This window comes from Corythoichthys intestinalis, chromosome 21, assembly GCF_030265065.1.
Source record: "Corythoichthys intestinalis isolate RoL2023-P3 chromosome 21, ASM3026506v1, whole genome shotgun sequence".
Lineage (NCBI taxonomy): Eukaryota > Metazoa > Chordata > Actinopteri > Syngnathiformes > Syngnathidae > Corythoichthys > Corythoichthys intestinalis.
In genome coordinates this window covers 19810534-19824090 of record NC_080415.1, presented here as the reverse complement: position 1 = coordinate 19824090, position 13557 = coordinate 19810534, and the positions used below count along the sequence as shown (strand labels likewise).

General features: G+C 41.4%; 2 protein-coding genes across 5 annotated transcripts in view; one reads left to right on the top strand and one right to left on the bottom strand.

The window, feature by feature from the left end:
- The first annotated feature begins 208 nt into the window (after window positions 1-208).
- Window positions 209-5866, top strand: bub3 (BUB3 mitotic checkpoint protein). Its single transcript, XM_057826360.1, has 7 exons — window positions 209-392; window positions 893-1087; window positions 1173-1242; window positions 1349-1500; window positions 1577-1735; window positions 1835-2009; window positions 5461-5866. Exons 2-7 carry the CDS (start codon window positions 896-898, stop codon window positions 5679-5681), a joined length of 969 nt encoding a protein of 322 aa, XP_057682343.1. The 5' UTR covers window positions 209-392; window positions 893-895; the 3' UTR covers window positions 5682-5866.
- Window positions 5867-7332: 1466 nt separating this feature from the next.
- The window catches only part of si:zfos-911d5.4 (uncharacterized), a 31927-nt gene continuing 25702 nt past the window's right edge, over window positions 7333-13557 (bottom strand). For 3 of the 4 annotated variants that reach the window (XM_057826523.1, XM_057826521.1, XM_057826522.1), the window contains one exon: window positions 7333-10916. In XM_057826523.1, the coding sequence (XP_057682506.1) occupies window positions 10749-10916 (168 nt within the window). In that variant the 3' untranslated portion in view covers window positions 7333-10748. The remainder of the gene's footprint in view (window positions 10917-13557) is intronic. The other variant, XR_009061791.1, reaches the window with a different exon arrangement.

Here is a 13557-nt window from a genome sequence, read left to right as displayed (position 1 = left end):
ATAATAATGCTCTTCAGCTGTGTCCTTAAGTCATATTTTTTATTTTTACAAATCAGTTTAATAAGTAATAGATCTAATATATGTGTTTCATTTATTTTGAAAGAACGCCTTAAACGCTCATGCGCGAGCAAGCCTCGGATATCACGTGTCCTGCGTGCAGCCTGCGGAAGTGCGTCACAGAATCAAAGCAACCAATCAACACGCACGCGGGAGTTTAAGCATTTCGTTTCAGCCAATCAACGACAGCTGCGTTACTTACCGAAAGCAGTTAGCACATTAAATTCGCAGAATATTTCTAAATTTGTTTGCTAAGTATTCTTGGAAAAAAACTCAAAACCTTTCGAAAATAAACTTGTGTATTCCCACAGGAAGCCAATCCCTCGGTATAAAGGGTAAGTGTACATTTTCGCTATTCGTGTTAGCATGGCAGCTAACTGTTAAGCTCCTGGCTAGGTCTAATTTCTGAATGTGTGGTACGGGAGCGGGCGAGTGTTTGTCTGAAAGAAAACTGACATGTACCTCCTCTGAAGTTTTATTTTCTCAGTGTTAAAGCTGCTTTGTATTTTGTTGGGATTAACTGACTAGCTAACGAGTGAGTTTAGCTTGTGTGCTCTCGTGCAATTGCTTAGATATTTCTGTCTTCACGCTGACGTGATGAGTGAAAAGTGATGAATGGGGCATAAGTAAGCGCACAGATCTCTATTTTTAAATATTCAGTGAATTGGCCATGATATGGAAATTTGTTGTCAGTGAAATTAAATATCACGTCCTTCTCGTTGTGTAGAGCAGGGCTAGCCGACAGACTGATGGACAAAAACAATTCATTGAATCAAAAACAATGACAAAATCACGTTTTAAAGTGTATCATTGAACCTGAGTTTCTGATCAACAGAGCATGGTCTCAAGTGAGTACAAACTGAACCAGGGCCCAGAAGATGGCATCACTGCGGTCAAGTTCTGCCCCACCGCAGCAAACTCTCTGCTGGTGTCTTCCTGGGACTGCTCGGTCCGCTTCTACGATGCGGTGGCCAATACCTTGCGCATGAAGTATCAACACTCAGCTCCGGTTCTTGATTGTGCTTTTTATGTATGTGACTGGCTCAATGTTACGTAAGTGTTCAAGTTTTCACACACTGTGCTAAGAGCACAATTTCCCTTTTGTCCCTCCCCAGGACCCAACACATGCTTGGAGTGGTGATCTGGATAATTATTTAAAAATGCATGACTTGAACACGGACCAAGGTTAGAACAGTTGGGGATTTCTAAGGATAAATTAATTGGGGATTTCCCATAATAAATTAAATGGGACTGGCTGGCAGCGGTTATTCACATCCAAATTTGCTTACAGATACCGTAGTGGGAAAACACGACGCAGCTATTCGTTGCGTGGAACACTGCCCTGAGGTGAACGTCATGGTGACAGGGAGCTGGGACAGATCAGTCCGACTCTGGGATCCGAGGGCGCCCTGCAACGCCGGCACATTCACGCAACCTGACAAGGTATGAGATGATTGTAGTTCTTAGGCACAACTGTTGAAATGCATGTCCGAATGTAGATATGCATTTTTGTTCAAAGGTATACACGATGTCTGTTGCGGGTGATCGGCTGATTGTCGGCACGGCGGGCAGACGCGTGTTAGTGTGGGACTTGAGGAATATGGGCTATTTGCAGCAGAGGAGAGAGTCCAGTCTCAAGTTTCAGACACGTTGCATCCGAGCCTTCCCAAATAAGCAGGTGTGCCCGAAGAAACAATAACACTGATTCACCCTTGTTCTGTCTGTTATCTTAGCTTGAAGCTACGTGGCGGTTGAAAACCTTTCTCCTTGTCCGCAGGGCTACGTCTTGAGCTCAATCGAGGGCCGCGTGGCCGTTGAGTACCTTGACCCGAGCCTGGAGGTCCAGAAGAAAAAGTACGCCTTCAAGTGCCACAGACTGAAGGATGTCGCTGAGCAAGTCTACCCCGTCAATGCTATCTCCTTTCATGGTGTGCATAACACCTTTGCAACAGGTACGGTTGTTTTTCCAATTTTTTTCTTTTTTTAAAGCGACAGAAATGAGTAAGTAGTTAAATCCATGAAACTGAAACTCCAAATTTGCTTGGGTGCATTACATTTCATGAACCTGACATCCCTCTAAATCTTGGGTCTCAAACTCATTTTATCCTGGAGCTGCAAGAGATAGTGTGGGCAAATTCAAGTATTCCACAAAAGAAAGGTTTCAAGTATTCAAAAATAGTACAAATAATCCAAATCTACATAAGCTTTATAAATAATAGTTGATGGCATGAGCAATACCCCCAAACATGAAGACAGGTGACACTCTCATCTCTACCGTCGTCGTCTCCCGCTTATCCGAATCCGGGCCGCGGGGGCAGCAGCCTCAGCAAAGAGGCCCAGACAGCCCTCTCCCCAGCCACTTCCACCAGCTCATCTGGGAGAATCCAATGGCGTTCCCAGGCCAGCCGACAGATATAATCCCTCCAGCGTGTCCTGGGTCGGCCCCGGGGTCTCCTCCCAGTTGGACATGCCTGAAACACATCCCGAGGGAGGCTTCCAGGGGGCATCCTAACTAGATGTCCAAACCACCTCAACTGGCTCCTTTTCTCCATGGTCGTGGTGGAGGAGTTTCAGTGCCCTAATGACCCTAGGAACTATGCTGTCGGGGGCTTTTGCCCCTGGTAGTGTTTCACATTACAGATTAGCCCTAGGCGAAGGGTCAGACAAAGAACGGTTCAAAAGACCCTGGTGGATGATAAAAACAGGAGTACATGTACCCGGCCCGGACGAGTACCGGGGCTCCGCCCTGGAGCCAGGCCTGGGGTTGGGGCCCGTGTCCGAGCGCCTGGTGGTCGGGCCTTTGCCCATGGGGCCCGGCCGGGCACAGCCCGAACTGGATACATGGGTTCGTCGGGTTGAATCCACAGGGTCCGGTGCTATGTGGATCGGGTAGCAGACCAAGGCAGGGACCTTGGCGGTCTGATCCCCGGTTGTGGAAACTGGCATTTGGAACATGGAACGTCTCATCTCGACCATTTTACAAATTCCTCAGCCTGTCTAGTTGCGCAATGGCATGATGTTTCGTAATTCTTCAACATTGGATTGATCTATTTGCATATAATATATATATATAATGGATACCCCTGTACTCGACTAAAAAAATATTGTCTCCCACTTTTCCTGAACTTGGATTTGTCTTCATGATAGAAAAGACAAAAAGAATACATTTTCCTTCCATCTCGTGGTACTTTGCAGGGTTTCCCCTAGGATTTTTTTAAGCTGCGGTGGTGGGCTGCATTGGAGTCGGACCGCCTCACCATGGTGTGCCACGGCAAAATTGCGTCATATCATAACAAATTAATTTTTCACATTTTGTTTCCCAAGAAGAACCATAACAAAGATCTATTTGAAATATTTCATTAGCCAGGCTAATGACGTAGCTCTCAGCTACGGTACATGTACATAAAATGCGTAGCTGATTACAGCTACATTACCCTATGTAATAATACGATTTTTTTTTTCTCGTAGCAATAGTATGACTAACATCTCGTAGTCCTTCTTTTTCCCTTTTATTTGGCCCTAATATGTACTACATTAACACAACAATAATAGTCCTTCTATTAATGGACCAATGGCGTAGGTTTGCATAGGGACATTAGGGACATACAGTAACACTAGGAACTTTTCAGGATGCTTAAATTGTCCCCACCAACTTTAAGCAACCTTATTTGCATTATATAATGACTTAAGATATAGAGGTCCTTTACATTGTCTTCACATGTTTTTTAAGAATAGAATTGAGCCTACCATTATTAAGTGAATTACTTTCATTATTTTCAGACTTACACTGACACCATTTTTTTTTTTACCTCAAACGCACATTTTATTGGCTGATGACAAGTTAAATTCCCTTGTTTTCAGTGTAAATCTGCTAGAAATAAGTGAAATTATCTACCAGTGCTTCAAGTAAACTTTACTCAGATTTCTCTTAATCTTAACACACTTCTGTATTTTAAGCAAAAAGTGGGTATATTTAATCTTTAAAAATGTCAGAAATGTTCTTGATTCAAGAAGTGATATTGTTCAAATCATCATTTGAAAGCATTTTCCCCCTTGATTTTGGTGAAAGATGACAAACCTTTGTATGTATGGGCTTAATAAGAACAAATGGTAATATTTACCTAAAGTAAATTGAATTATCTGACCGATTTAATCTGTTAACTAGTCTTTAACACGCAAAACAAGATGGAGAAAATTATTCGAATAGATTTAAGAAAAAATCATCAGATTAAAACATTGTAAATTTGCATTGTGAAAGTTAGTACTAGTCAATACAGATTTATATTTGCATTTATCATTTAGCCTATCGATTAATTAGGCTCATATTGGTGAGAAATGTAGCCCTGACCCCCGTTCACCTTATCTGTTTGGTTTTATTAATGTCCCGTCCCCAGCACAACGTGTACATGCAGGTTATGCTATTATATCGTCCCTACCAATATTGAGACCAAACGTACGCCCTTGTAACGCACCCATTTCAAGCAGTACGGGGAAATTCTAATTGCCTTGTAAAGAGATTTACTAGTTTCGGTGAGAAGGTGAATAGTTTTTTGTTGTTGTTGTTGTACGTAAACTACATTTCCACACAAACGCACATCGCGGTACCAATTAGCTCAGTACGGAGAAGTATGAGTCGTTTTTCGAGTTTCCCAGAGGTCGCGAAACTTGGATAAAGAAGCGCATTTATCGAGGCTTCGTCAGCTGTGATTGCGTATATCCGTCTGCCGAAACAGCCTGATAGCACAGATATAAATATGCCTACCCCTCTGCTACAGAATGCGTTGTTGACATTAGTGTGGCGGTGCGCCGCCCGTCTCTCGGCGCAGTTTCATTTAAACTTGCCGTTCCGTCCAAGACGGCCGTCCACCGCTCACTTTCGCCGAAGAGTCCGATCCTAAATACTGCGGTGCCCCGGATGAGGGGAAGGAGAGGAGTCTGTATTGGCTTACCCACTTTAGTGTGGCAACAATAATAAAGAAAGACAATAACAAAATAACAGCGGGCTTCCGCGACATACGGCCGCTCCTTCTCGCTTCCCTCTACGTTACAGCTCACAGTCCGATCGTCTCTTAAGGGGGCCTCGCATACTTACGGTCATAACAATACACAATGAATAGGTTGACGCTTTTGCATGGCGTAGCGGCTTTTATTTTGGTGTGGCGGTGCGCCAAAATATTTAATATTTAGGGGAAACCCTACTTTGGAATTAGGTTTCAAACAAATGACTGTCGCTAATTTACTTGGGCGGACTTCTTGATAAACACAACTGAAAACTGCCATAAGCATGTACAAGGTTCTAGTGTAAGTGATATGTAACAAACACTTATATGTCAAATAAAGGGCTGCAAAAGACTTAATGTTTGAATCCCCAGTTGTAAACCTTTCTCACACTTTCCCTTCTAGGTGGGTCTGATGGTGTTGTCAACATCTGGGACCCATTCAACAAGAAGCGCCTGTGCCAGTTCCACCGTTACCCCACCAGCATCGCCTCGCTGGCCTTCAACAGCGACGGCGGCTTGATTGCCATTGCCGCATCCTACATGCACGAGATGGGTGACGTAAGCCACCCAGAAGACGCTGTATACATTCGTCAGGTCACTGACGCTGAGACCAAACCCAAGTGAGTCCCCTTCCTGCCCGGCACCTCGTCTGCCTTCGACTTTCCACCAGCCCAACATAATGCGGTCCTTATATACTGGCATCTCATGTAAATTTCGAGTCACCATCTTTGTATTTCTGTTTTTCTTCTTTGATAATCTGTTCTTGTTTATTTCAACTTCATTTCTTGATTAAAAATTTTCCCCATGTTTTCCTTGAGTTGTTTTAAACAGTCTATGGCAGTGGTCTCAAACCGGTCCTCAAAGGGCCGCAGGGGGTACTGGATTTCATTCCAACCAAACGAGACAAATACCTTTTCACCAATCTGGTTTCTTACAAGTGTAATCAGTTGATTGCAATCAGGTGCTGCTTATGTTAGTAGAAACCTCATTGGTTGAACTGTTTGTGCTGGATCTGTTGGAACAAAAACCAGGACCCACTGCGGCCCTTTGTGGAGTCGGTTTGAGACCGCTGGTCTATGGTATGTGCGGTGAACCCGCCGCTTCACCCAGACGGTGGCCTTACGCTGATAAGACATCAGCCGACTAAACCAGATCTCGCTTTATTGGCAAGGAAGTAATCGCGGCGTCTGCGTCCGGTCAGCTGGGGGGGCGGCGGGGGGGGGGGGGGGGTTCTGCAGAACAAATTGCAGAAAAAATGATGATGATACTCCGTTCTAGATCTTTGAGATAAGAACACAACGGGCAACAGCAGCCAATTTCTTCCTTTCAGTTTGGATTTTCAATTGTGCTTAATAGAATTTGGGAGGCCCTTCAGCCAAAGCAGCAGGGGAGATTGAGATATACAGTCAATGATCCTATTTAAGGGGTAATGGATCAATGGGCCTCCGCAGCATCCTGGAAATGATTAGCTGGCTTTGGCTTCAGTTATTCCCGTGATAGTGGACGGTAGATTGGATCATTCTAATATGAAATGGTATTTATGCTGCTGCCCTTTCTTCAACAGACAAAAGGAATAAATTTTACACTCTACATTAAATGGCCTACTTAAAAAAAGGCAAAACTGTTGTAAAGTTGTAACCATCTAGCATAGTACTTTATATATACACTCCATTATGCTGGTTGAGTTCCTCGATAGATATATGTATATATTAAAAAAAAAAAACATGGTTTATGTCTTCGATATTCAAAATGTGTCATTTTAATGCACATATAAATCTTTTCATTGTTGACGGTGAGTGTATTAGATTTTGACCTCAAACTAATTCCTGTGCTTGTTTGACTAAATTTTGATTTGTACAAAATATTTTAATAGGAGAAAATGTTCCATTCGCTCTGACCGGGGATTTCATCACATAAGGCTGTCACATTATCGGTAAACTGAAGAATGTCCTCCAGCATTGTCATCACTGTCCCAAAAACGAAACGCCAAATGGACCGGCAGCGTCAATAATGATGTGTGGACAGCGACCAATTAGTGGCCATAACATCAGCGCTCGCCTATATTGATCTGTGTATGCGCATTAGTCCGCATAATCTGCATCAAACTGTTAAATGCACGAATACACTTTACCCAAAAAACATTCGCGTCGGGTAATGACATTATGAAAGTGTTCAATTTTTGTGTCAATGATTTGCTGGCTGAGCACTGTTAGACAAATGTGTTTTACATTCAATGGCATGGATTTATCCCTCCTTAAACACAGGTGGAAGACAAGACAATGTCAAACAAACTCATTACGAATACGCTTTAATATTCAAACCAGAATTTTACAGCAAAGTGACTTGCAAAGAATTCAACTAAAGATTTCTCCTAACTTAATAAAATATTTAGTTTTTTGAAGTTGACCAGCACTTCCACTTCCAGTGGACCAGTCTTCAGCGAAGTTCTACCTTGATAGCTTGTCACACCCTTAGGCTCATCTCATCCATTTACCGTCCTGGAAATGCACTGCTTGCTTTCAAATTAGACAACTTGCATGTGAAAAGCACACAATGAACCACCAAACCGCTTGCGGTAAACCAACTCTGCTCAATTACACCCCCCTAAGAAAACCCCAGTCATTTACATTGCTTTTAATTATGACTTTACATATTGTACATATGAAACTTGCATGCACCCAACCACACATTACCACTCCATTGACTAACCAACTAAAAGTTGTACAATCCATACATAACCACTAAGTGTAAAAAAAAAAAAAAAGTGCTGTGTGGGGTAGAAAACACTTCATTGAGGTAATTAAGATGTAAATCATCACAATTCAAAGAGTGTACAAACAACTAAATACAGGTAGTCCCTGGATTACGAACAAGTTCCGTTCCTCGGATTGCGATGTAACCCGAATTTCTGTGTAAATCTGAATTAACCCTTTAATACCCCTAAATACAAAATAACTGTCCCAAAACATGTATTATACGTCATACTATGAGGCACAGTGGTATGAAAAAGTATCTGAACCTTTTGGAGTTTCTCAAATTTCTGCATAAAATCATCAAATGTGATCTGATCTTTGTCAAAATCTCTGCTTTACCTAAAACCACACAAACATTTATAGGTTTTCATATTTTTAGGACAGCAAGCAAACAATGACATAAGGGTGAAAATAAGTAAGTGAACCCTCTGCCTAAGGAGACAAAGAGCAACTGAAACCAATTTTTATAAAACAATTTAAGTCAGGTGTGTGCCCAATCACTCATAAGTGGTTTAAAGCTGCCCTGCCAACTATAAAACACATACCAGGTAAGAATTGTCTTGATGAGATGCACTGTCTGATGTGCATCATTGCTCGGTCAAAAGAGCTGTCGGAAGACCTGCAATCAAGGATTGTTGACTTGTATGAAGCTGGGAAAGGATACAAAAACCATCTCTAAAAGTCTTGATGTTCATCAATCGACAGTCAGAGAAGTTGTCTACAAATAGAGAGTGTAGCACTGTTGCTTCTCTCCCAAGGAGTGGCCGTCTACCAAAGATGATGCCAAGAGTTCAGCGCAGAATACTGAGGTAAAAAAAAGAACCCTAGTGTGTCTGTCTATGGCCAAGAATGGTGCTCATGGGAGGACTCCACGGAGGAAGCCACTGCTGTCTAAAAAAAAAAAAAAATTGTTGCTCGTTTATTGTTTGCAAATAGGCACTTGGGACACTCAACAGAAGTTCTGGCAAAATATTTCGTGGACTGATGAAACCAAAGTTCAATTGTTTGGGAGTAACACACAACAATGTGTGGAGGGAAAATGGAACAGCTCACCTACATCAACACCTCATCCCCAAACTGAAACATGATGGAGGGAGCATCATGATTTGGGCCTGTTTAATGACTCTGAGCCTGGACAACTTGCAATCATTCATGGAAGAATAAATGCAGAAGTTTATCAGGATGTTTTGTAGGAAAACCTGAGGCCGTCCGTCTGACACTTGAAGCTAAAAAGAGGAATGGATGCTGCAACAAAACAATGATCCAAAACACAGAGGTAAATCAACTTCAGAATGGTTTCAGAAAAACAAAATACACGTTCTAGAGTGACCAAGTCAAAGTCCAGACTTGAACCCCTTTGAGATGCTGTGGCATGACCTAAAGACAGCAATTCATGCCAGACATCCCAGGAATCTGACTAAACTACAGCAGTTTTGTTGAGAAATTTAAGCCGAGATTAGTCCTGATCAATGTGCTAGACTGATCTGCAGGCACAGGAAGCGTGTGGTTGAAGTTATTGCTGCCAAGGGGGGGGGGGGGGGGGGCACAAAATAAAAAATGTGATGGTTCACTAGTTTTCCTCCATCTGTCCTTGTTTGCATACTATCCTCATTGAAATATGAAAACCTATAAATATTTGGGTGGTTTTTAGTTGAAGCAAACTTTTTTTCATCTGTGTGATTTTAAAAAAGGTCAGATCACATTTGATGGTGATTTTATGCAGAAATATGAGATTCGATAAGGTTCAGATACTTTTTCAGCCCACTGTGCGTTGTGTTAAATGCCATTATATGAGCCGCCTTGCTGGGAGAAAAGGGCGCTGTGGAAACAGCAGGGAGGCAAGAGAGAGGGGGATATTGTTGCCGCTCGGGTTGCCAGCGTTGCTTCTCTTAACGGGAGCCTGCTGTCCGAACTCAAAAAAATGGATCAGGACTCGCAAGAGGGGTCAGCAGCAGCACGAGCGCAAGGAAATTGCACCTGACACCGTCACCTCTGGCGGAGGGGACCCTGACATAGCAACAACTAGATACTGTTTACTCAACTTTGGAAAAAAAAAAAAAAAAAAAAAAAAAAAAAAAGCTAGAGACAGAATAGCGGACGAGACTCCGGCTTCGTAAAGTTGAAATCGCGTAAGTCGTAACCTGGGGACTACCTGCAGTTTTTTTTTGTTTTTTTTTTAAATGTTTTTTTCTTTATATACTAACATTTAGCTTCACGTCTGTGGAACACTAAATTCAAGGTTATGAGTTGTTTTACAGTTTAGTAGGATTAAAAAATATATATATGTGTGTGTGTGTGTGTGTGTATACACAAGTATTATTAAGGGAGGGAAAGTATCGTAACTATTTTACAAAAATGTATACACTTTAGCATAAGCCGGCTAAATACATTGATCGTAAATAAAGGTTAAATATTATGAAGAGGTAGTGTTGCTTGACAGTTTTTAAACATAATATTAGCCATCTATAACGTCTTTTAAATTTCTGATTTTAAAGTACATAGGATTTTTCAAGCGATCCAATGTTGCCTTGCAATTTGTGGGCTTGCGATCCTGAGTTTAAATTAGTGTTTTCCAACATTGACTGAGCCAATGCACATACTTTGTATTAGGGAAAAATGTGACTGAACATTCAGTTCATTTAGTAAGCAAATAATTTGGACAATATAAGTAAAATAGGAGTAATTTACACCTTCCTGATCTCCCACAGAGGCGTAATGACACTAGTAGGTTGGGAGTCGTTGAAAGCACAAAACTGACACCTCATAAAACAAACGCGAACTCGTGAATTAAACTAAATATAATGTAATATAGTCGCTGAGAAGCGTATCGAAAAAAACTTTTTTTTTTTTTTTTAAACTGTTTAAAATATAACATCTTATAAGTACTCTGCTCTTAGTTTTAAGCCAAAATCGGCTTCTAGTGTTCAACTTAGGTATCCTATATACTGAGTGTAATGCTGTGAATGGCGTTGGCCGGGATCTTGGTGTCTGCCTCTTCGCCGCTGACTCTGAAGATCACCATGGTGTCAGAGGGGACAGTGGTGGTGGCGCTCAGTGTTTTCCCCAACCAACCATCGGAACCGCGCTTGTACATTTTGACAGTCACCTGCAAAGGGGCGAAAAGAACTTTTATTAGCTACAGTTAATTTGAAAAGCAGTCGGTGCTTCACTTTGTTATTCCAGAATGGATTCAGTTATATAGTGTAGTGTAGTCTCATCCATTTAGCCTCAGTGGCATAAGAACCCAGTTAATAGGCTATATATTGACCCAATTGACCTGATTTTTATCGACAGTTTAATCATACTAAACATAATCTGAAGCTGTATTTTATTTAACAAGGCTCAACAGCGACGCTAAATTTGAACTAAATAATGTTCTTGCATCCTGTAACCTCGTCCGTACTGCGTTTTGTGGGAGTAGCTGCTACTCTGGAGTTTTTGTAGAAGGTTGTAGGGTGTAATTCACTTCAACACCCCATCCAAGCTGCGGACAATGGCCTGCCTAACTAGATTTAGACATGCAGGTAATTGAAGCATATCCATTTCAAACAAAATGCCCGGCCGAGTCTTCTTGTTTGGCCGCATTTACAGGAGATAACGGAATATCACAGTGCCTTTTCACAGCTCCATTTTCTTTCACTTTAGCATTAGGCAATTTTTCAATTATTGTTTTTTTTTCTTCTTCTCCCCCTATGTGTTCTTTCATCCGCCGGTCTCTCTCATAATATGCAGGCCTTTTAGTTAATGGCGGCGACAGCCTGAGCCCGCGACGTCGGCCCTTGTCCATTTCGTGGGTCATTGTGGGAGCCCAATAGGCCTTTTATGAGCACCACATCAAAAGGCAGATAAAGCATTAGAGGTGGGGAAAATACCCGCCACTAGATATGCTCCCTCTTCCCTTTGTCCGCTATTGAAAGTGATCATTTTAATAGTCGGGAGAACTCTGCAGACGCGACCCCCCTGGCGGCTTGGCTCAACACCTGCACGCCTCTCGCCACTGCTAATTACCCATTACAAAGGCTGTTACCAATTCACACGCGCACCTTTTGCATCATTTACTTACTCATTAGCAAGCATTCAATAAAAAGAGAGATAAAGCGCAAACAATCGTGTCCTGTATTGCACTGCATTAGCGGCGCCATGCACTTGATGGGTCAGCCAGTGTGTGTTAATTTGCCATGGCTGGAGAAGTGAAATCTATAAATAATGACAGATGGTGGCAGAGAGGACCATGCACTGGTCTTTGTACACATTGTTGTAGCGGATCGCTGCCACGTGGAAAGAAGTTGACTATTAGCAATTAGTGGAACCAAAGGTGAAGACATGAGTTGGGAAAAGTATACCAGGAAGGGTATTGTAGTATCACTGAAAATTTAATATTTTACATACATGACATCAGATTTAAAGTATTACTTCATATTGTTGAAAAGTGTTTGGCACAAGTATTGTGCAATCTGGGTAGCTATCCTCCTATTCTATACTGTACAGTAATCTAGGACTTTGAATGTGTGGCTTTAAAAGATGGAGTCTGATCTGTAAGTGATATGGCCCTCAGCAAATATGACCATTACTTCTAGTTCTTCCCAAATTACCGTAGTGGCCCGAATATAAGACGGTGTTTTTTGCATTGAAATAAAACTGAAAAAGAGGGGGGCGTCTTACATTCGCGGTCTAGACATTATACCCATTCACGACGCTAGATGGCGCCAGATATCATTAAAGCGATGTTCGGTCATGATAGATCTCAGCTACTTTCCCCATTCACGACGCTAGATGGCGCCAGATATCATTGAAGCGATGTTCTGTCATGATAGATCTCAGCTACTCTCCCCATTCACGACGCTAGATGGCGTCAGATATCATTGAAGCGATGTTCTGTCATGACAGATCTTAGCTTCTCTCAAGTTTTACCAGTTTGCAATCTTTTATTGCAATGTTTTTCCTTATTCAGATTTGTTTCAAGAGCACAGCTACGGTTAGACTTCACTTTGATGGTTAGTGCAAGTCTTGCAATTTTATTGTTTTATCAGATTAGATTGGCTTATTCATATTTCAAAAACCAGAAGCCATTCATTTACGAATGTGATTGCACTTTAGTTAACATATTTAAGTGTTCAGATATTAAGATTTGAATGAGGCAAAATAACATTTTTTTCTCTCAAATATATTGTTATAATCATTTGTTTCGGATGTACTGTAATTATTTTCTGTATAAAAAATAATTTGGTGTTCAAAAAGTCTTTTTTCAAACTTGAGTCTTGAAAAAGAGGGGGTCGTCTTATAATCAGGGCCGTCTTATACTCGGGCCAATACGGTAGTTTAATTTACTTTAGGTCACCACCTATCAAGTAGGCGCTAACTGTAGAGCTAACAATTAGCATGTGATGTATGAATCAGTGTTGTTTTTGGTAGCCCTTTTAATTTTCTTCTTAGTCTTTTGGACAATAACTTAGTCATATTTCACTCATTTCAAAATGTGTTTGTCCTCATCTAGTTTTTGTTGACGGAAATTCAGACTAATTTTGAAAAATTAAAAAATTTTAAAAAATAAAAAAATAATGGTTTCCAACTATTTCAAATGAACTGACAGACGAGCACATCGTAGCTTCTACAAGCATCAACAAATATATCAAAAACTTGGTGATAATACACAGTTAGCAGGAAAACAGTATTTTCAATTATGACCATGTGACACTACGAACTGTATGTAAAAAAAAAATAGAGTTTAAGCGGAAGCTCGCCGTTAG